This window comes from Salvelinus namaycush, chromosome 32 (genome assembly GCF_016432855.1).
Source record: "Salvelinus namaycush isolate Seneca chromosome 32, SaNama_1.0, whole genome shotgun sequence".
NCBI classification, from domain to species: domain Eukaryota; kingdom Metazoa; phylum Chordata; class Actinopteri; order Salmoniformes; family Salmonidae; genus Salvelinus; species Salvelinus namaycush.
Genome location: NC_052338.1, coordinates 18,850,876 through 18,868,617, shown reverse-complemented (window position 1 = coordinate 18,868,617; position 17,742 = coordinate 18,850,876). Strand labels below are relative to the sequence as shown.

The 17,742-nt window shown below is 41.9% G+C and overlaps 1 protein-coding gene across 1 annotated transcript; it reads left to right on the top strand.

The window, feature by feature from the left end:
• Positions 1-2,807: 2,807 nt before the first annotated feature.
• Positions 2,808-6,054, top strand: LOC120026992 (ADP-ribosylation factor-like protein 4A). The gene is made up of 2 exons (XM_038971826.1): positions 2,808-2,932; positions 3,764-6,054. Exon 2 carries the CDS (start codon positions 3,875-3,877, stop codon positions 4,481-4,483), a length of 609 nt encoding a protein of 202 aa, XP_038827754.1. The 5' UTR covers positions 2,808-2,932; positions 3,764-3,874; the 3' UTR covers positions 4,484-6,054.
• The last annotated feature ends 11,688 nt before the right edge of the window (positions 6,055-17,742 follow it).

Below are 17,742 nucleotides of genomic sequence, written 5' to 3'. Positions count from 1 at the left end.
AGAGCATGGTTTGCTTTTGAAAGACTCTAAATAAATAAATCAAATTTATTTATAAAGCCCTTCTTACATCAGCTGATGTCACAAAGTGCTGTACAGAAACTGAGCCTAAAAACCCCAAACAGCAAGCAATGCAGGTATAGAAGCACGGTGGCTAGGAAAAACTCCCTAGAAAAGAGTTGCTCCGGTTCATTGCTCTAAATAGTTCTATCCTCTGAATCCACTGATTTGGTCACTCATCTGTAGAACGTTTTTCTATTCCTCCTGCATGCTTGTGTTCAGTTTACCAAAATGTCTCTTACATAGGCAAGGAGACACATTAAATCCATTGTGAATGACAACATTTCCTCTCTCAACGCGAAAAACCCCCTCAATAACCACCAAGCCTCTGTATGAAATAAAACATTGTCATGCTCTGATCCCATATCTCCACATAGTTTTGTGAACAGGCGTGATCGCAATGGATGTGGTTTGATGTAGTTTCCAATCTAAGTTACCTGCTGCAGTGCCTTCGGAAAGTATTCAGACCCCTTGACTTTTTCCATGTTGTGTTATGTTTCAGCCTTATTCTAAAACTGATTCAATAAAACAATTTCCTCAGCAATCTACACACAATACCCCATAATGACATAAGTGAAAACAGGTTTTTAGAAATGTTTAGAAATGTATTAAAAACAGAAAACAGAAAAACCTTATTTACATAAGTATTCAGACGCTATGCTATGAACCTCTATATTGAGCTCAGGTGCATCCTGTTTCCATTGATCATCCTTGAGATGTTTCTATAACTGGATTGGAATCCGCCTGTGGTAAATTCAATTGATTGGACATGATTTGAACTCTTTGGCCTGAATGCCAAGCATCATGTCTGGAGGAAACCTGTCACCATCCCTACGTGAAGCATGGTGGTGGAAGCATCATGCTGTGGGGATGATTTTCAGCAGCAGGGACAAGGAGACTAGTCAGGATCGAGGCAAAGATGAACTGAGCAAAGTACAGAGAGATCCTTGATGAAAACCTGCTCCAGAGCGCTCCGGACCTCAGACTGGGGTGAAGGTTCACCTTCCAACAGGACAACAGCCCTAATTACACAGCCAAGACAATGCAAGAGTGGCTTCGGGACAAGTCTCTGAATGTCCTTGAGTGGCCCAACCAGAGCCCGGACTTGAACCTGATCGAACATCTCTGGAGAGACCTGGAAATAGCTGTGCAGTGACGCTCCCCATCCAACCTGACAAAGCTTGTGAGGATCTGCAGAGAAGAACGGGAGAAACTCCCCAAATGCAGGCGTGCCAAGCTTGTAGCATCATAACCAAGAAGACTCAAGGCTGTAATCGCTGCCAAAGGTGCTTCAACAAAGTACTGTGTAAAGGGTCTGAATACTTATGTAAATATGATATTTCAGTTTATTTATTTTAATTTGCAAGACTTTCAAAAAAACTGTTTTTGCTTTGACATTATGGGGTATTGTGTGTAGACTGATGAGGGAAAAAACTATGTAATACATTTTAGAATAAGGCTGTAACGTAACAAAATGTGGGAAAAGTGAAGGGGTCTCATTACTTTCCGAATGCACTGTGTGCTGGGGAGTTTCCTCTTGATTGCATAAATTCTTCGTTTAAACAGCGTTATCTGACTTTGGCGATTTTCACCATGTCAATTGCAGGCGGTAATATCAAAGTCTCTGTAATCGTGTATGGTTTCATAGCGTAGCGGGCCTAGACATTCACCATGGGAATGGCTAAGTGCAGTGGTCAAGTGCGGCCTTTTTTCCATGATCTGTGGGTGCACTCTAGTTGAATTTTATCTTTTAGATTTTAATAATTCTAATTAAGATTTTTAAGGTTAACCACATTACAATGATTTTGAGATATAAGGACGATATTATCATATATGTATTTTTTTTCTCCGGATTAAAAAAATTCTCCTATGACCCCATTTTCATATCAGGCGACCCCTAGTGTGGATAGCCTATCAAATTAACTTGTAATTCATATCTGACAATATTCTGGAACTTGAAAACGTCCCTTTTGCTCACTTTGCGATATTGAAAGAGGGACATAGGATTTCCAATGGGGGATATCAGTTTCACTAGTAAATTGAGTGTACCATCCTACTGGACACATACGTCAATTCAACATCTATTCCACGTCGGTTCAACGTCAAATTATGTGGAAACAATGTTGATTCAACCAGTGTGTGACCTGTTGTATTTCACTGCATTCTCATTTCAAAGGTCAATTTCCCGCCATTCCAATGTCTGGTGTCTGAGGAGCCTAATTTCAGATAGAACTATTGAAACCGCTAAGAAATCAGACCAGATCTGAGAGACCACCCAAACCACAGTAAATGTGTTATTGATGGTCCTCTCCTCCTTAAATAAAGGAAATCACCCTGCTCTATGATCTTGCATGATTGATTTTTTTCGCACATTGCACAGATATTCGGATCTAATTATTTAAAAAAAAAATAATAATCGTCATACATTTAAAAATATAAAGTTAGGCAGAACACATCTTTAAACAAATATATCTAGATCTTCATATTCTTCATATTCGTGACGTTTGTTGCAATCAAAGAAACTTGAAAGTGAAAAATGAGCTAAATCTATCACCAGCCACACGTGTAGCCTATAGATGAGTTCCAGATAAGAGACAGGCACGGCTCTCCACCAATCGTACAAGGAGAAAACGTTCCACCAATCGGACAAGGAGAAAACGGAGCGCGCTGGGACGTTAACCAACCAGAGCTCGCACTAGAAATATTCTGGGTTGAACCCGGGGTGCGGGAATGGAATAGAGAGGGAGTCAGTCTACTTTTATCTGTCAGTAGTCGTGTGGTCGTGATAGTGAGCAAGAGAGAGGAGATCATACAGGAATCCCTGCAACGATTTCGCTTTCATGTTTTGGAAAGTCCATATGTCTACATCACAAAGGTAGGTGTGCAGTATACAAAGTATATATATTTGTCCATGCATAGAGATTATGCACAGTACAATATGTGGAATAAATTAGCCTATACCCAACCCATCGTCTGCAGTTTTTCATGACAGCTTGCATTGGTGTCTACCTAGACTGCCTGTTATTGAGTGCAAGATGATTGAGTAGCAAACTAGCAATAGCCTGCTAATATATCAGAGCATTCGATTCATAGTTTTTTTTCATAGCACTTGTTGGCATAACACCTGTCTGCTTGTCAAGCCATTTGTTTTACAATTAGTGGTAGTAGGCTGATGTTGCCGTGTAACAGCTTCTTGATGACCAGCAAGTCAGTCTTGTGTAGCCTAGATAATTCATAGATAATTCTCTCAATTTAGGATTTGGCAGAATAATGCCATTCCACGCTCTTGTGCTAACAGCAATGATCATCAACCCGAAGACAGTTCAAATAGGATTTTGGTTGGGAGCGCGCCGGCGTACTTGTCATTCAATGTCGATAGCCTACTGCCTATGAATGAGAATTAGCGTGTGAAATCGACCGAGCTGCGAGCGCTAATCAATACGCTACATGTGCAAATAGTCTCCTCTCATTCATCTCCTATGTCCCGAAATATTAAAGATGTAAAGGCGTAAGAATAAGAAAGAGGGGGGAGAGTGAGTATATTCACTTACAATGAGAAAGAGAATAAAGAGTCTGTATAGGCCTAGGCTATATTCACGTACAGTTTAAAGCCCCTCCAATTATAAAGCAGTAGACTGCTGTTCTTGTTGGTTGTGGAGTGATTTTCACAGCTGCTTACATTGTATCCTCTCTCCTTTATTTCCAGGTGAATGCTGCAGCACAGCCCCCTCTGAAGGGAATGAGAAGCCTTGTGATTATTTGTTGACGCAGCACCAGCACGACACTCCCCTGTCTCCCTCAAAACGTGAATAACAAGATGGGGAATGGATTATCAGACCAGATCTTCCCCAGCCTTCCGTCCTTCCAGGCCCTCCATATTGTCATCCTGGGTCTGGACTGCGCCGGGAAGACCACTGTCCTCTACCGCCTTCGCTTCAATGAGTTTGTGAACACGGTCCCCACTAAGGGATTCAACACAGAGAAGATCAAAGTATCCCTGAGCGCAGGTGGAAAGTCCTGGCGGAAAGCGGCGTTCCACTTCTGGGACGTGGGCGGTCAGGAGAAGCTCCGCCCCCTGTGGCGCTCGTACACGCGGTGTGCTGACGGCATTGTGTTCGTGGTGGATTCCGTCGACATCGAGCGCCTAGAGGAAGCCAAGACGGAGCTCCATAAGATCACGAGGTTAGCGGAGAATCAAGGGGTGCCGGTTCTAGTGGTGGCCAACAAGCAGGACCTGAGGAACTCTCTGCCGCTTCACGAGATGGAGCGCTCTCTGGCGCTAGGGGAGCTGGGTAATGGAACGCCCTGGCACCTGCAGCCCGCCTGCGCTATCATAGGGGAGGGGCTACAGGAAGGTCTGGAGAAGCTCCACGCCATGATCAACAAACGGAAGAAGACACAGAAAGCTCAACAGAAGAAGAGATGATCTGAAGAGTCGCGCACACACAACCGCCATCTTGTTGGAGCTACACAAGGACTTAAGCTAACAATGGTGGTGGATGGGGACTCATCTGTTGTGGTGTTAACCATGAGCAGGACACGTGGTGTTGACTGTAGCATGATGTACTACAGTACCCATTATGCTCAGTGTCTCGTGGAGCTCTCAGTGATGGGTCAGCTGCTTGCCTGCCTGTCTGTTGGCTGAGTTGTATTAGTCATATGGAATGGGACTAAGTCTGTTCAGGGCTGTTGTCACTCTGTCCTCACAGGAACTGATGGAATAGATTTTCATGGACTTTGGATGGCAACTATCTTGGCTGGCACAGCATCACAGGACAGTGGACACTGATGTATGTTTAAACGAAGTGTTATTCTATACCATGAGGCACACAGAGACAAAACAATCAAAACACTGTTGAAGTGTCAGAAGTCAAATATATACACTTGATTGTGTTCTGTCTATACTCTCAAGTGTTACAAATGTATGTAGCCTGCTTTTCAATCAGTTTGAAGCATGAAAACACATTGAAATGATCGGTTTACCAAAGCCTTTGTTGACAATGAGATTACATGTGGAAAACACAAAGGACAATCAAGTTGCAGTCAGTGACTTGTTAGTGTGACCTCAAAGTTAGTCTTACAATCAGTCAGTATTCTGTCTCCATGTTGCTCAATGGAAGTCGAGAGGGTCTAGATAGACGAGTTTAGCATAAGCTTGATGATTCACTGAGAAGAGAATACAGAGATGGATGTTTTTAAACGATATGTAACAACCTTATTGTTTCATCAGTGATACATGATAAGAATCTACAGCACTTAGGCTATTTAATGTGACTATCATTTGGGTTAGGTGGGAGGTAGGGGTAAAAACGGCTGTCAGGCAGGGTGGTTGTCTTGTGTAATTCTGTTGACTTGACATGCTGTTGGCTCAGCATACCCTGAATATTCCTTCCTGGCTTGGCTAGCTGTCTGATCTGGACCCTGTACTCCAAGTGTCAGGCTTCTGTCAGATCCAATCCTAGTACCTGCCTAAGACTTTCAGGTAGATGGCGAAGTAGGGCTGAATCTGTAGATTTAGCCCTTCGCTATCTACCTAAAACTTTGGGAGCGTTCCAGATACTCATTCTACTTAGGTCCTTGCAGTTTATAGGATTGTTATATCATGTTGATGTGGTTCCTAAGACATTAAATAGTTCCGCAGATATAAAGATCTGATCAGATCTCAGACTTGTGCAGAGTTTGTGTACCTGGAACGCACCCATGGACTTCCATGTTGATAGACAGTCAAATAAAGGCACTTTATTGGTCTGTTTTCTGACCTTAGAACTTGCATCAGATTTTTGTATGAGGTTTATTATGATACTTAAAGAAGTGAAATGTTGATATTGCTTCGAAGGAAGCGTTAAAAAAAAATTGTTATGTATGCTGTTATCACATTGGAATGTCAGTTGTCCCCCTGTTTACTCTGTCTGTGTGTGAGGGGGAGGGGTGCTCATATTTATGTATTTGTTTGTATAAATGTGTTCACATTGAATAAAGCAACAATTAAACACTAACATATTGAACAGTTTTTCTCATCAAAAGTGGTAAATTAATTTCCTAGATGGCATTAGACATTGGATAACAGGCTTGTGAATACTATTTTCAGAGGAAGAATATTTATGTTGCGCTTCTGTCCTAGCTTATCAGCAGTTATATGGCATTTACACTGCATCAGATTTTGGGGGCAAATAAAATGTCGACTCACTGATATTTCCTCATGCAATAGGTTCCTGCCCTCATGTTCAGTGTAGAAACAGAATAACAAACTAGAGCGGCTGCACTGCAATCCGAATCAAGTGCGTTCATTACACCGTCTACTTTACTGTTCTCACACACAGACACACTGTTTCACTTTTCACCAACCTGGTCTCACTGCCTACGCCCCAAACCCCCTGAATTCAGTGGTGAAACTAATTCAGGTTCAACAGCCTCTCACCGTTAGCTAGAATTGAGGCTGGTGTTCTAAGGCTCATGAATATTCCTGAGAAACACAGGGAAAAGCATGATATGCATAATGGACAGGGTCCTAGTGGTGGGATTTTAAGCTGGGCACAGAACTAGAACTCTGGATCAGATGGTCTTGGGATCGAGGCTACTTACAGAAGAAACAGTATAACACGTTCACATTACCAGCTGTTGAAATGTCTTGTCTTATCTGGGGCTGGTTTCAATGGTGTTGGTGACTGTGTTTGGAGAAGAGACAAGCGGACACCGTCAGTTCTAGCCCAGGAGAACCCGCCCTCCTCAGAACAATAACAGACTAATAGAGGGGGGGGGGGAGAGGGGGCATTGGTCAGAGATGACCCAGTAAGGAGTGATCTCTCTGGAAGCATTTACCCTGTTAAGCCCTTTCCTGGTTATTGAATGGATGGAGGTGAGGGCACAGTCATATGAGGGGAGGGCACACACATGCACAGGCACACCCACAGGTACACACACACACACATACACACACACACAGCGGCTCCAGGTCACCCAGGTATCTATCTGACAGGTATGGATAATGGAGGTGAAACTGAAAATGTCTCACAGTTAATTGTTTCAGAGATTTTTAAAAAAAGTAACTTTTATTTTACTAGGCAAGTCAGTTAAGAACAAATTATTATTTACAATGACGGCCTACACCGGCCAAACCCGGACGACGCTGGACCGATTGTGCGCCGCACTATAATGAAATATGCAAACAAATTCTCTCTGTATGTATGTTCTCTCACTGCATGTTTGTCTACAGAAAACCTGGTCCTGCACCAACATTTTTAAGAATTGAGTATTAATTTAATGGAGGAGCAACATGAACATTTTTGCAACTAAATAAGCAGCAGGGAACATAAGTAATATTGATTTGACTTGTAAAGCTCCATACTACTCTTTCAAACTCCCATTGGCTCTGCTGTAAACATTTGGATGAAACATTTCAATACTACACCTAACCAAGTTTTACTTCCTATTACATGTGTAAATGACTGAACGATCGGCCAGGGCCTTGCCATGTCAACGGTGGCACACACTTTCTGTGACATCTCTTCTCCAGGCGAAATGGCCGTTTGCCCAGTGCCCATGTCAATGTTTCCATCATAGTGACGTCAGACAGGTCCGTGTGGCACCAGAGGTTAAGGCCTCTCTGTTCCCATGGCCAGGGGTACACACATACACATACACACAGGGTTGGGTAGGTTACTTTCTAAAAGTAATCTGTTACAGTTACTAGTTACCTCAAATCAAATCAAATGTATTTATATAGCCCTTCGTACATCAGCTGATATCTCAAAGTGCTGTACAGAAACCCAGCCTAAAACCCAAACAGCAAGCAATGCAGGTGTAGAAGCACGGTGGCTAGGAAAAACTCCCTAGAAAGGCCAAAACCTAGGAAGAAACCTAGAGAGGAACCAGGCTATGAGGGGTGGTCAGTCCTCTTCTGGCTGTGCCGGGTGGAGATTAAAACAGAACATGGCCAAGATGTTCAAATGTTCATAAATGACCAGCATGGTCAAATAATAATAATCACAGTAGTTATCGAGGGTGCAGCAAGTCAGCACCTCAGGAGTAAATGGCAGTTGGCTTTTTTAGCACGTCCGGTGAACAGGTCAGGGTTCCATAGCCGGAGGCAGAACAGTTGAAACTGGAGCAGCAGCAAGGCCAGGTGGACTGGGGACAGCAAGGAGTCATCATGCCAGGTAGTCCTGACGCATGGTCCTAGGGCTCAGGTCCTCCGAGGGAGAGAAAGAAAGAGAGAGAGAAGGAGAGAATTAGAGAGAGCACACTTAAATTCACACAGGACACTGGATAAGACAGGAGAAGTCCTCCAGATATAACAAACTGACCCTAGCCCCCCGACACATTAACTACTGTCCCGAATTGTAATCAGTAATGTATCTTTTGGGTTACCCAAACTCAGTAACGTAATCTGATTACATTCAGTTACTTTTAGATAACTTTCCCCTTAAGAGGCATTAGAAGAAGACAAAAATGTATGTTACCAATTGAACGACATCTATTGCAGGATAAATCAATGTTAAAGTTTACATAGCTGGCCATATATGGATGTTCAATTTTACTTTATGGGTTGGTTATGTAGGCTTCTTCTAACCCATCACTTTCTACTACATATAATAATATGATTAAATTATATCTTTAGATTAAAACCAAAATCTATCAGAATTCCAGTCATTCCAATAAATGTTATACCCCTTGATCTTCAAGAATAGGACTTGGAAATATGGAAGAATAGATTGAACAAATTGTTTTACCTGAACATAACCCAAAACATAGGACTTAATAGCCAGCTGTGGTGTAAAGTATACTTTAAAGTACTACTTAAGTCGTTTTTTGGGGTATTTGTACTTTACTTTACTATTTATATATTTGACAACTTTTACTTTTACTTCACTACTTTCCTAAAGAAAATAATGTACTTTTTACTCCATACGTTTTCCCTGACACCCAAAAGTACATTTTGCATGGCAAGCAGGACAGGAAAATGGTCAAATTCACACACTTATCAAGAGAACACCCCTGGTCATCGCTACTGCCTCTGATCTGGCAGACTCACGAAACACAAATGCTTAGTTTGTAAATTATGTGTTGGAGTGTGCCCCTGGCTATCTGTAAATAGATAAAAACTAGAAAAGGGTGCCGTCTGGTTTGTTTAATATAGGGAATTTGAAATGATTTATACTTTTACTTTTACTTTCAATACTTAAGTATATTTTAGCAATTACATTTACTTTTGATACTAACGTATATAAAACAAATATACTTTTACTCAAGTAGTACTTTACTGGGTGACTTTCACCTTTACTTGAGTAATTTTCTATTAAGGTATCTTTACTTTTACTTAAGTATGACAATTGGTTACTTTTTCCACCACTGTTAGCCGCCCTACTCAAAGCAAAACAAATCAAATTTTATTTGTCACATGCTCCGAATACAACAGGTGTAGACCTTACCGTGAAATGCTTACTTACAAGCCCTTAACCATCAATGCAGTTCAAGAAAGAGTTAAGAAAATATTTGCTAAATAAACGAAAGTAAGTTGCAGCAGTGTGTGTGTGTGGGGGGGGGGGGGGGGGGTCAAGGTAAATAGTATGGGTGGCCATTTGATTAATTGTTCAGCAGTCTTATGGCTTGGGGATAGAAGCTGTTAAGGAGCCTTTTGGTCCTAGACTTGGAGCTCCGGTACCGCTTGCCATGCGGTAGCAGAGAGAACAGTCTATGACTTGAGTGACTGGAGTCCTTGACAATTTTTTGGGGCATTCCTCTGACGCCGCCTAGTATATACAGTAGGTCCTGGATGTCAGGAAGCTTGGCCCCAGTGATGTACTGGGCAGTACGCACTACCCTCTGTAGCGCCTTACTCTATTGTTTATGATTTTGTTGTCATGGAGGACTGATTGGGCTCATTGATTCGAGTTGAAAAAGAAATGCTGCTCTCATGGAATGGCATGCTTTGAGCACTACTGAAAAGTGCTATTTACATGTGAAAAATGAATGCCATATGCTGCATTTGCTGTAGGCCTATTGTTCACCTTTTTGTTGGTGACATTTAGATATCTTGATAATATGCAGCTGCTTAAAGGGCAAATCCACTGATGAAACAATAACAAAACGGTCACCCGCCTCTATTTTGGTAAAAAGCTGAGGGATGGGCATGGACAAATGTAACCACTCTCAGATTAATAGACAGAGCTATGGATGCAAGGACTGGCCATCCATGATATCAAAAGTATTGTTTTAACATGTTATGAGGCTATACATTGTTTCTTTACCTCTACAATGTTTACAAACATTGGAGAAAAACAAGCTTAAATTTTGGGTTCTCATGGAGTGTGACAGTTGAACATGTATAAGTTATATTTATCAAGAATCAATGGATATGTATACAGTTGAAGTCGGAAGTTTACATACACCTTAGCCAAATACAATTAAACTCAGTTTTTCACAATTCCTGACATTTAATCCTAGTACAAATTCGCTGTCTTAGGTCAGTTAGGATCACCACTTTATTTTAAGAATGTGAAATGTCAGAATAATAGTAGAGAGAATGATTTATTTAAATTTGATTTCTTTCATCACATTCTCAGTGGGTCAGAAGTTTACATACACTCAATTAGTATTTGGTAGCATTGTCTTTAAATTGTTTAACTTGGGTCAAACTTTTTGGGTAGCCTTCCACAAGCTTCCTACAATAAGTTGGGTGTATTTTGGCAAATTCCTCCTGACAGATCTGGTGTAACTGAGTCAGGTTTGTAGGCCTCTTTGCTCGCACACGCTTTTTCAGTTCTGCCCACAAATTTTCTAAGGATTGAGGTCAGGGCTTTGTGTTGTCCTTAAGCCATTTTGCCACTACTTTGGAAGTATGCTTGGGGTCATTGTCCCTTTGGAAGACCCATTTGCGACCAAGCTTTAACTTCCTGACTGATGTCTTGAGATGTTGCTTCAATATATCCACATAATTGTCCATACTCATGATGCAATCTATTTTGTGAAGTGCCTCCTGCAGCCCCTCCTGCAGCAAAGCACCCCCACAACATGATGATGCCACCCCCATGCTTCACGGTTGGGATGGTGTTCTTCGGCTTGCAAGCCTCCCCCTTTTTCCTCCAAACATAACGATGGTCATTATGGCCAAACAGTTATATTTTTGTTTCATCAGACCAGAGGACATTTCTCCAAAAAGTACGATCTTTGTCCCCATGTGCAGTTGCAAACGATAATCTGGCTTTTTTATGGCGGTTTTGGAGCAGTGGCTTCTTCCTTGCTGAGCGGCCTTTCAGGTTATGTCGATATAGGACTCGTTTTACTGTGGATATAGATACTTTTGTACCTGTTTCCTCCTGCATCCTCACAAGGTCCTTTGCTGTTTTTCTGGGATTGATTTGCACCTTTCGCACCAAAGTACGTTCACCTCCAGGAGACAGAATGCATCTCCTTCCTGAGCGGTATGACGGCTGCGTGGTCCCAAGAATGAGCCAGACTTGTGGAGGTCTCCAATTCTTTTTCTGTGGTCTTGGCTGATTTCTTTTGATTTTCCCATGATGTCAAGCAAAGAGGCACTGAGTTTGAAGGTAGGCCTTGAAATACATCCACAGGTGCACCTCCTATTGACTCAAATGATGTCAATTAGCCTATTGGAAGCTTCTAAAGCCATGCCATCATTTTCTGGAATTTTCCAAGCTATTTAAAGGCACAATCAACTTAACCTTCTGACCCACTGGAATTGTGAAACAGTGAATTATAAGTGAAATAATCTGTCTGTAAACAATTGTTGGAAAAATTACTTGTGTCATGCACAAAATAGATGTCCTAACCGACTTGCCAAAACTATAGTTTGTTAACAAGAAATTTGTGGAGTGGTTGAAAAACTAGTTTTAATGACTCCAACCTAAGTGTATGTAAACTTCCAACTTCAGCTGTATATACACTATCGTTCAAAAGTTTGGGGTCACTTAGAAATGTCCTTGCTTTTGAAAGAAAAAAACATTTTTTGTCCATTAAAATAACATCAAATTTATCAGAAATAAAGTGTAGACATTGTGAATGTTGTAAATGACTATTGTAGCTGGAAACGGCTGATTTTTAATGGAATATCTACAGAGGCCCGTTATCACCAACAATCACTCCTGTGTTCCAATGGCACGTTGTGTTAGCTAATCCAAGTTTATCATTTTAAAAAGCTAATTTATCATTAGAAAACCCTTTTGCAATTATGTTAGCACAGCTGAAAACTGTTGTTCTGATTAAAGAAGCAATAAAACTGGCCTTCTTTACACTAGTTGAGTATCCGGAGCATCAGAATTTGTGGGTTCGATTACAGGCTCAAAATGCCCAGAACAAAGAACATTCTTCTGAAACTCGTCAGTCTATTCTTGTTCTGAAAACTGAAGGCTATTCCATGCGAGAAATTGCCAAGAAACTGAAGATCTCGTACAACGCTTTGTACTACTCCCCTCACAGATCAGCGTAAACTGGCTCTAACCAGAATAGAAAGAGGAGTGGGAGGCCCCGGTGCACAACTGAGCAAGAGGACAAGTACATTAGAGTGTCTAGTTTGAGAAACAGACACCTCTCAAGTCCTCAACTGGCAACTTCATTAAATAGTATCCGCAAAACACCAGTCTCAACGTCAACAGTGAAGAGGCGTCTCCGGGATGCTGGCATTCTGGCCAATTTTATTGCTTCTTTAATAATTTCAACAGTTTTCAGTTGTGCTAACATAATTTCAACAATGTTTCTAATAATCAATTAGCCTTTTAAAATTATAAACTTGGATTTGCTAACACAACGTGTCATCGGAACACCGGAGTGATGGTTGCTGATAATGGGCCTCTGTACGCCTATGTAGTTATTCCATTAAAAATTGTCAGTTTCCTGCTACAATAGTCATTTACAACATTAACAATGTTTACACTGTATTTCTGATCAATTTGATGTTATTTTAATGGACAAAATATGTGCTTTTCTTTCAAAAACAAGGACATTTCGATATGACCCCAAACTTTTGAACGGTAGTGTATATATATATATATATATACTTTTTAAGTAAAAAAATAGATGTAGCAACTACAGATTGCCTCTTTAAGTTTATCAAAAGTGTGCGAGTTTGAGCATATGTCCATTAGGCCTATGGATTTTTTATTTTTTTATATAGATAGGCAGCATAAAAACTTATTGAATTCAACCATTATTGGGTTCAAATACACATTTAGATGTGTGAACAGCCATCCACAACAACTACAATCCGTAAATCGCAAATAGCCAATTCTAACACTATTACCAGTCATTTGAAGCCTGTCTGTCTCACAGGTCTAGCACAGTCAATACTCCAGAGCTGTGAATGTTGGAGTGGAATCATTCCTGTTGGATGGGTGTGTGTGTGAAGCTCAGATGTTCCCTCACCTCCAGTGTGTGTGAACTGTGGCAGCCAGGGTGTGGCTGGTGAGGCCGTCAGGCAGAGGAAGGGACTCATTGATAAGAGAGGAACCAGAGTAACCACTCCCTGCAGCATGGCTTTCCTGAGAGGAGGCCTACATCGGCTCGCTCTTGCTAACACTCAGGACATTACAGTAGAGCATATGTCCATTAGGCCTATGGATTAAATTTTTTATCAGCATGAATTAGATTGAGAAATAAAAGCCCAACTTTTATTCCATAGACTGGGATCCGCAGTATGCAGCTGTTGCAAGAGCACATTTTTCACTGCCTGTTCACTGGTTTCAAAAACAATGTTAGATAGGCAGCATAAAAACGTATTGAATTCAACCATTATTGGGTTCAAATACACATTTAGATGTGTGAACAGCCATCCACAACAACTACAATCCGTAAATCGCAAATAGCCAAATGATAGAGCAGCAGTGTGATTCACATCAATGCGCCATGTAGATATCAATAAGTGATATCCGTATCGCCATAGACTACCCCACTGCTGTCATCCTTACCTTCAAGTGTTTATTCAAGTTGGATAATCTTTGGATGCCGACCGCAGTCGCACCATTGGAAGACATACATTGGACTGTAGCCTAAAAAAGTTTCTTCCTGCGTTTTTTCCGCGATCGATCAAACACATTTGGTGTGTCATTTTAGCGTTCTCTGACCTGTGGTCAGACGCGTTCAGGTGGAACAAACTTAAACTTGCGCCTTTTTCAATGCTGATTTCAATGTCATTGAGAAAACAGCAAAGTGTCAAAGATTTTTTTTCGCAAACATGCTATCTGAAGTAATCATCTAGTTTTTCAAAAATATCTGTAATCTGATTACAATATTTTAGCTGGTAACATAATGGATTACAGATATTGTTTTTTGTAATCCCTTACACTACCGGTCAAAAGTTTTAGACCACCTACTCATTCAAGGGTTTTTGTTTATTTTTTCTATTTTCTACATTGTAGAATGATATTGAAGACATCAAAACCATGAAATAACACATATGGAATCATGTAGTAAACAAAAATGTGTTAAACAAATCTAAGTATATTTTCTATTTCAGATTATTCAAATATCAACCCTTTGCCTTGATGACAGCTTTGTACACTCTTGGCATTGTCTCAACCAGCATCATCTGGAATGCTTTTCTAACAGTCTTGGAGGAATTCCCACATATGCTGAGCACTTGTTGTCTGCTTTTCCTTCACCCTGCGGTACGACTCATCCCATACCATCTCAATTTGGTTGAGGTGGGGTGATTGTGGAGGCCAAGTCATCCGATGCTGCACTCCATCACTCTCCTTCTTGGTAAAATAGCCCTTACACAGCCTGGCGGTGTATTGGGTCTATCGGGAATCAAGGTAAGACCCAGATGCAGACACGTCGAATTGACAATGGTTTAATATTCCAACAGTGGCAGGCAATAGACAGGTCAAGGCAGGCAGGGGTCAGTAAACCAGAGGTGGGGCAACGGTACTGGACTGCAGGCAGGCTCAGGGTAGGCAGAGGTCAACAATCCTATCAAGGCACAAGGCGAGACCAGACACAGGAGGCAGATGGTTGGAGTCTTACAATGTTTATTAATCCAAAAAGGGGTAGGCAAGAGAATGGTCGTGTACAGGCAAATGGTCAAAACCAGTTAAGAGTCCAATAGGTACCAAAGGGCAGACAGATTCAAGGTCAGGGCAGGCAGGATGATCAGGCAGGCAGGAAAGTAGTCCAGAGTCAGGCAGTGGTCAAAACCGAGAAGACTATCAAAAAGACAATAGAAAAAGGAGTACGGGGAAAAAACACGCTGGTTGACTTGACTAAACATACAAGATGAACTGGCACAGAGAGACAGGAAACACAAGGATAAATACACTGGGGAAAATAAGCGACACCTGGAGAAGGTGGAGACAATCACAGGGACAGGTGAAACAGATCAGGGCGTGACAAATCCAGAGGTGGGGCAAAGGTACAGGTCGGCAGGCAGGCTCAGGGTCAGGGGCAGGCAGAGTGGTCAGGCAGGTGTGCTCAGAGTCAGGACAGGCAAGGGTCAAAACCAGGAGGGCGAGAAAAAGAGAGACTGGAAAAAGCAGAAGCTGAGGACAAACACGCGGGTTGACTTGACAAACAAGACGAACTGGCAACGGACAAACAAAGAACACAGGTATAAATACACAGGGGATAATGGGGAAGATGGGTGACACCTAGAGGGGAGATGATCACAAGGACAAGTGAAACAGATCAGGGTGTGACAGGGTCATTGTCCTGTTGAAAAACAAATGATAGTCCCACTAAGCCCAAACATGTAATCCGTTACTTCCCAACCCTACACACACACACACACACACACACACACACACACACACACACACACACACACACACACACACACACACACACACACACACACACACACACACACACACACACACACACATATACACACACACACACACACACACACACACAGTTTATTTATCACATTGGGGTGTAAGGTTCAGTCGTTCCCATACCGTCCTATCATTCTCCCTATCTTCCTACTTTCCTGCTTTCCTGTACCACTACAACACCTGCCTGGGCCCTTGCCCTCTAATCTTTTGATGTAAGTAATATGGTATTAGTGGGCTAAATAAAAAAGCACGGTCTCCAAGCCCCTTCAACTTGAGCTGTGCTTGAAATCAAATCAAATCAAATTGTATTTGTCACATGCGCCGAATACAACAGGTGTAGACCTTACAGTGAAACACTTACTTACAAGCCCTTAACCGACAATGCTTTAAGAAGTTAATAAAAATAAGCATTAAGTAAAAAATTGAAAATATAAGTAACAAATAATTTAACAGCAGCAGTAAAATAACAAGCGAGGCTATATACAGGGGGTACTGGTACAGAGTCAATGTGCTGGGGCACCGTATAGTTGAGGTAATTGAAGTAATATGTACATGTAGGTAAAGTGACTATGCATAGATAATAAACAGAGAGTAGCAGCAGCATAAAAGAGGGGTGGGGGTAGAAGCTGTTAAGAAGCCCTTGACCTCGACTTGGCGCTCCGGTACCGCTTGTCGTGTGGTAGCAGAGAGAACAGTCTATGACAGGGTGGCTGGAGTCTTTGACAATTTTTAGGGCCTTCCTCTGACACCGCCTGGTATAGAGGTTGTGGATGGCAGGAAGCTTGGCCCCAGTGATGTACTGGGCCGTACGCACTACCCTCTGTAGTGCCTTGCAGTCGGAGCCCGGGCAGTTGCAATACCAGGCAGTGATGCAACCAGTCAGGATGCTTAATTTGTCCTGTACGATGGAACCAATGGATTAGTCCCAAAAGTGCAGACTCTGAAATAAATCAAGCTCACCTGCTGACCAGGTCCCTGCGTCATGGGCTTTCTTCCTGCCCTCAGAACTAGCTGATTCAGAAGCTATATGTCAAACCCTGTTCCAGTCACACCCCTCCCTGACCCACTCCCCCCACACCCTCCACTCCTCCTGCGTGACACTGAACAAGGCCTACACTATGGTCATAAAATGAATGTTGGAGTGGAATCATTCCTGTTGGATGGGTGTGTGTGTGAAGCTCAGATGTTCCCTCACCTCCAGTGTGTGTGTGCTGGGGGGCAGTGTGTGTGAACTGTGGCAGCCAGGGTGTGGCTGGTGAGGCCGTCGGGCAGAGGAAGGGACTCATTGATAAGAGAGGAACCAGAGTAACCACTCCCTGCAGCATGGCTTTCCTGAGAGGAGGCCTACATCGGCTCGCCCTTGCTAACACTCAGGACATTACAGTAGAGCTTTTCACACTTTGCAAAGTGTAGGGAAATGTTTTTCCTTCTTTACAAATGTGGCCTATTGTCTTACCTTTCCCCTCAGTTTTCTCATGCATCAGCATTTTTTTACTGGCATCAATAATAACAATTTAAGACATTTTGGTCCATGGTAATTTTTGGAAAAGCACAGTGTAATGTTGTGAAACATCAATTATCCCCTCTAGTTTGTTTTAAGGTGAACAAATATCAGATTCAAAATTATTTCTGTGCTTAAATACTCCTTAATAACAACTAACGGCTGTGTAAATTGCATAATAAGGCTCAATGAAGCGTTTTAATTTGTTTTTCATAATAGCAGGAAATGAAGCTCATTGTTGAGTAGATAATATCAGGGAGCAATAAGCTCTGGAATCTGTGACCTGTTTTCTGCAAGGTGAACCTTCCAAATGCCCTGAGGGATTGAAACCTAACTCAGATATTTTCTCATATATTTATTAGATTTTGAGTTGAACGGCAGTGCAACATCTGACTCATGTCA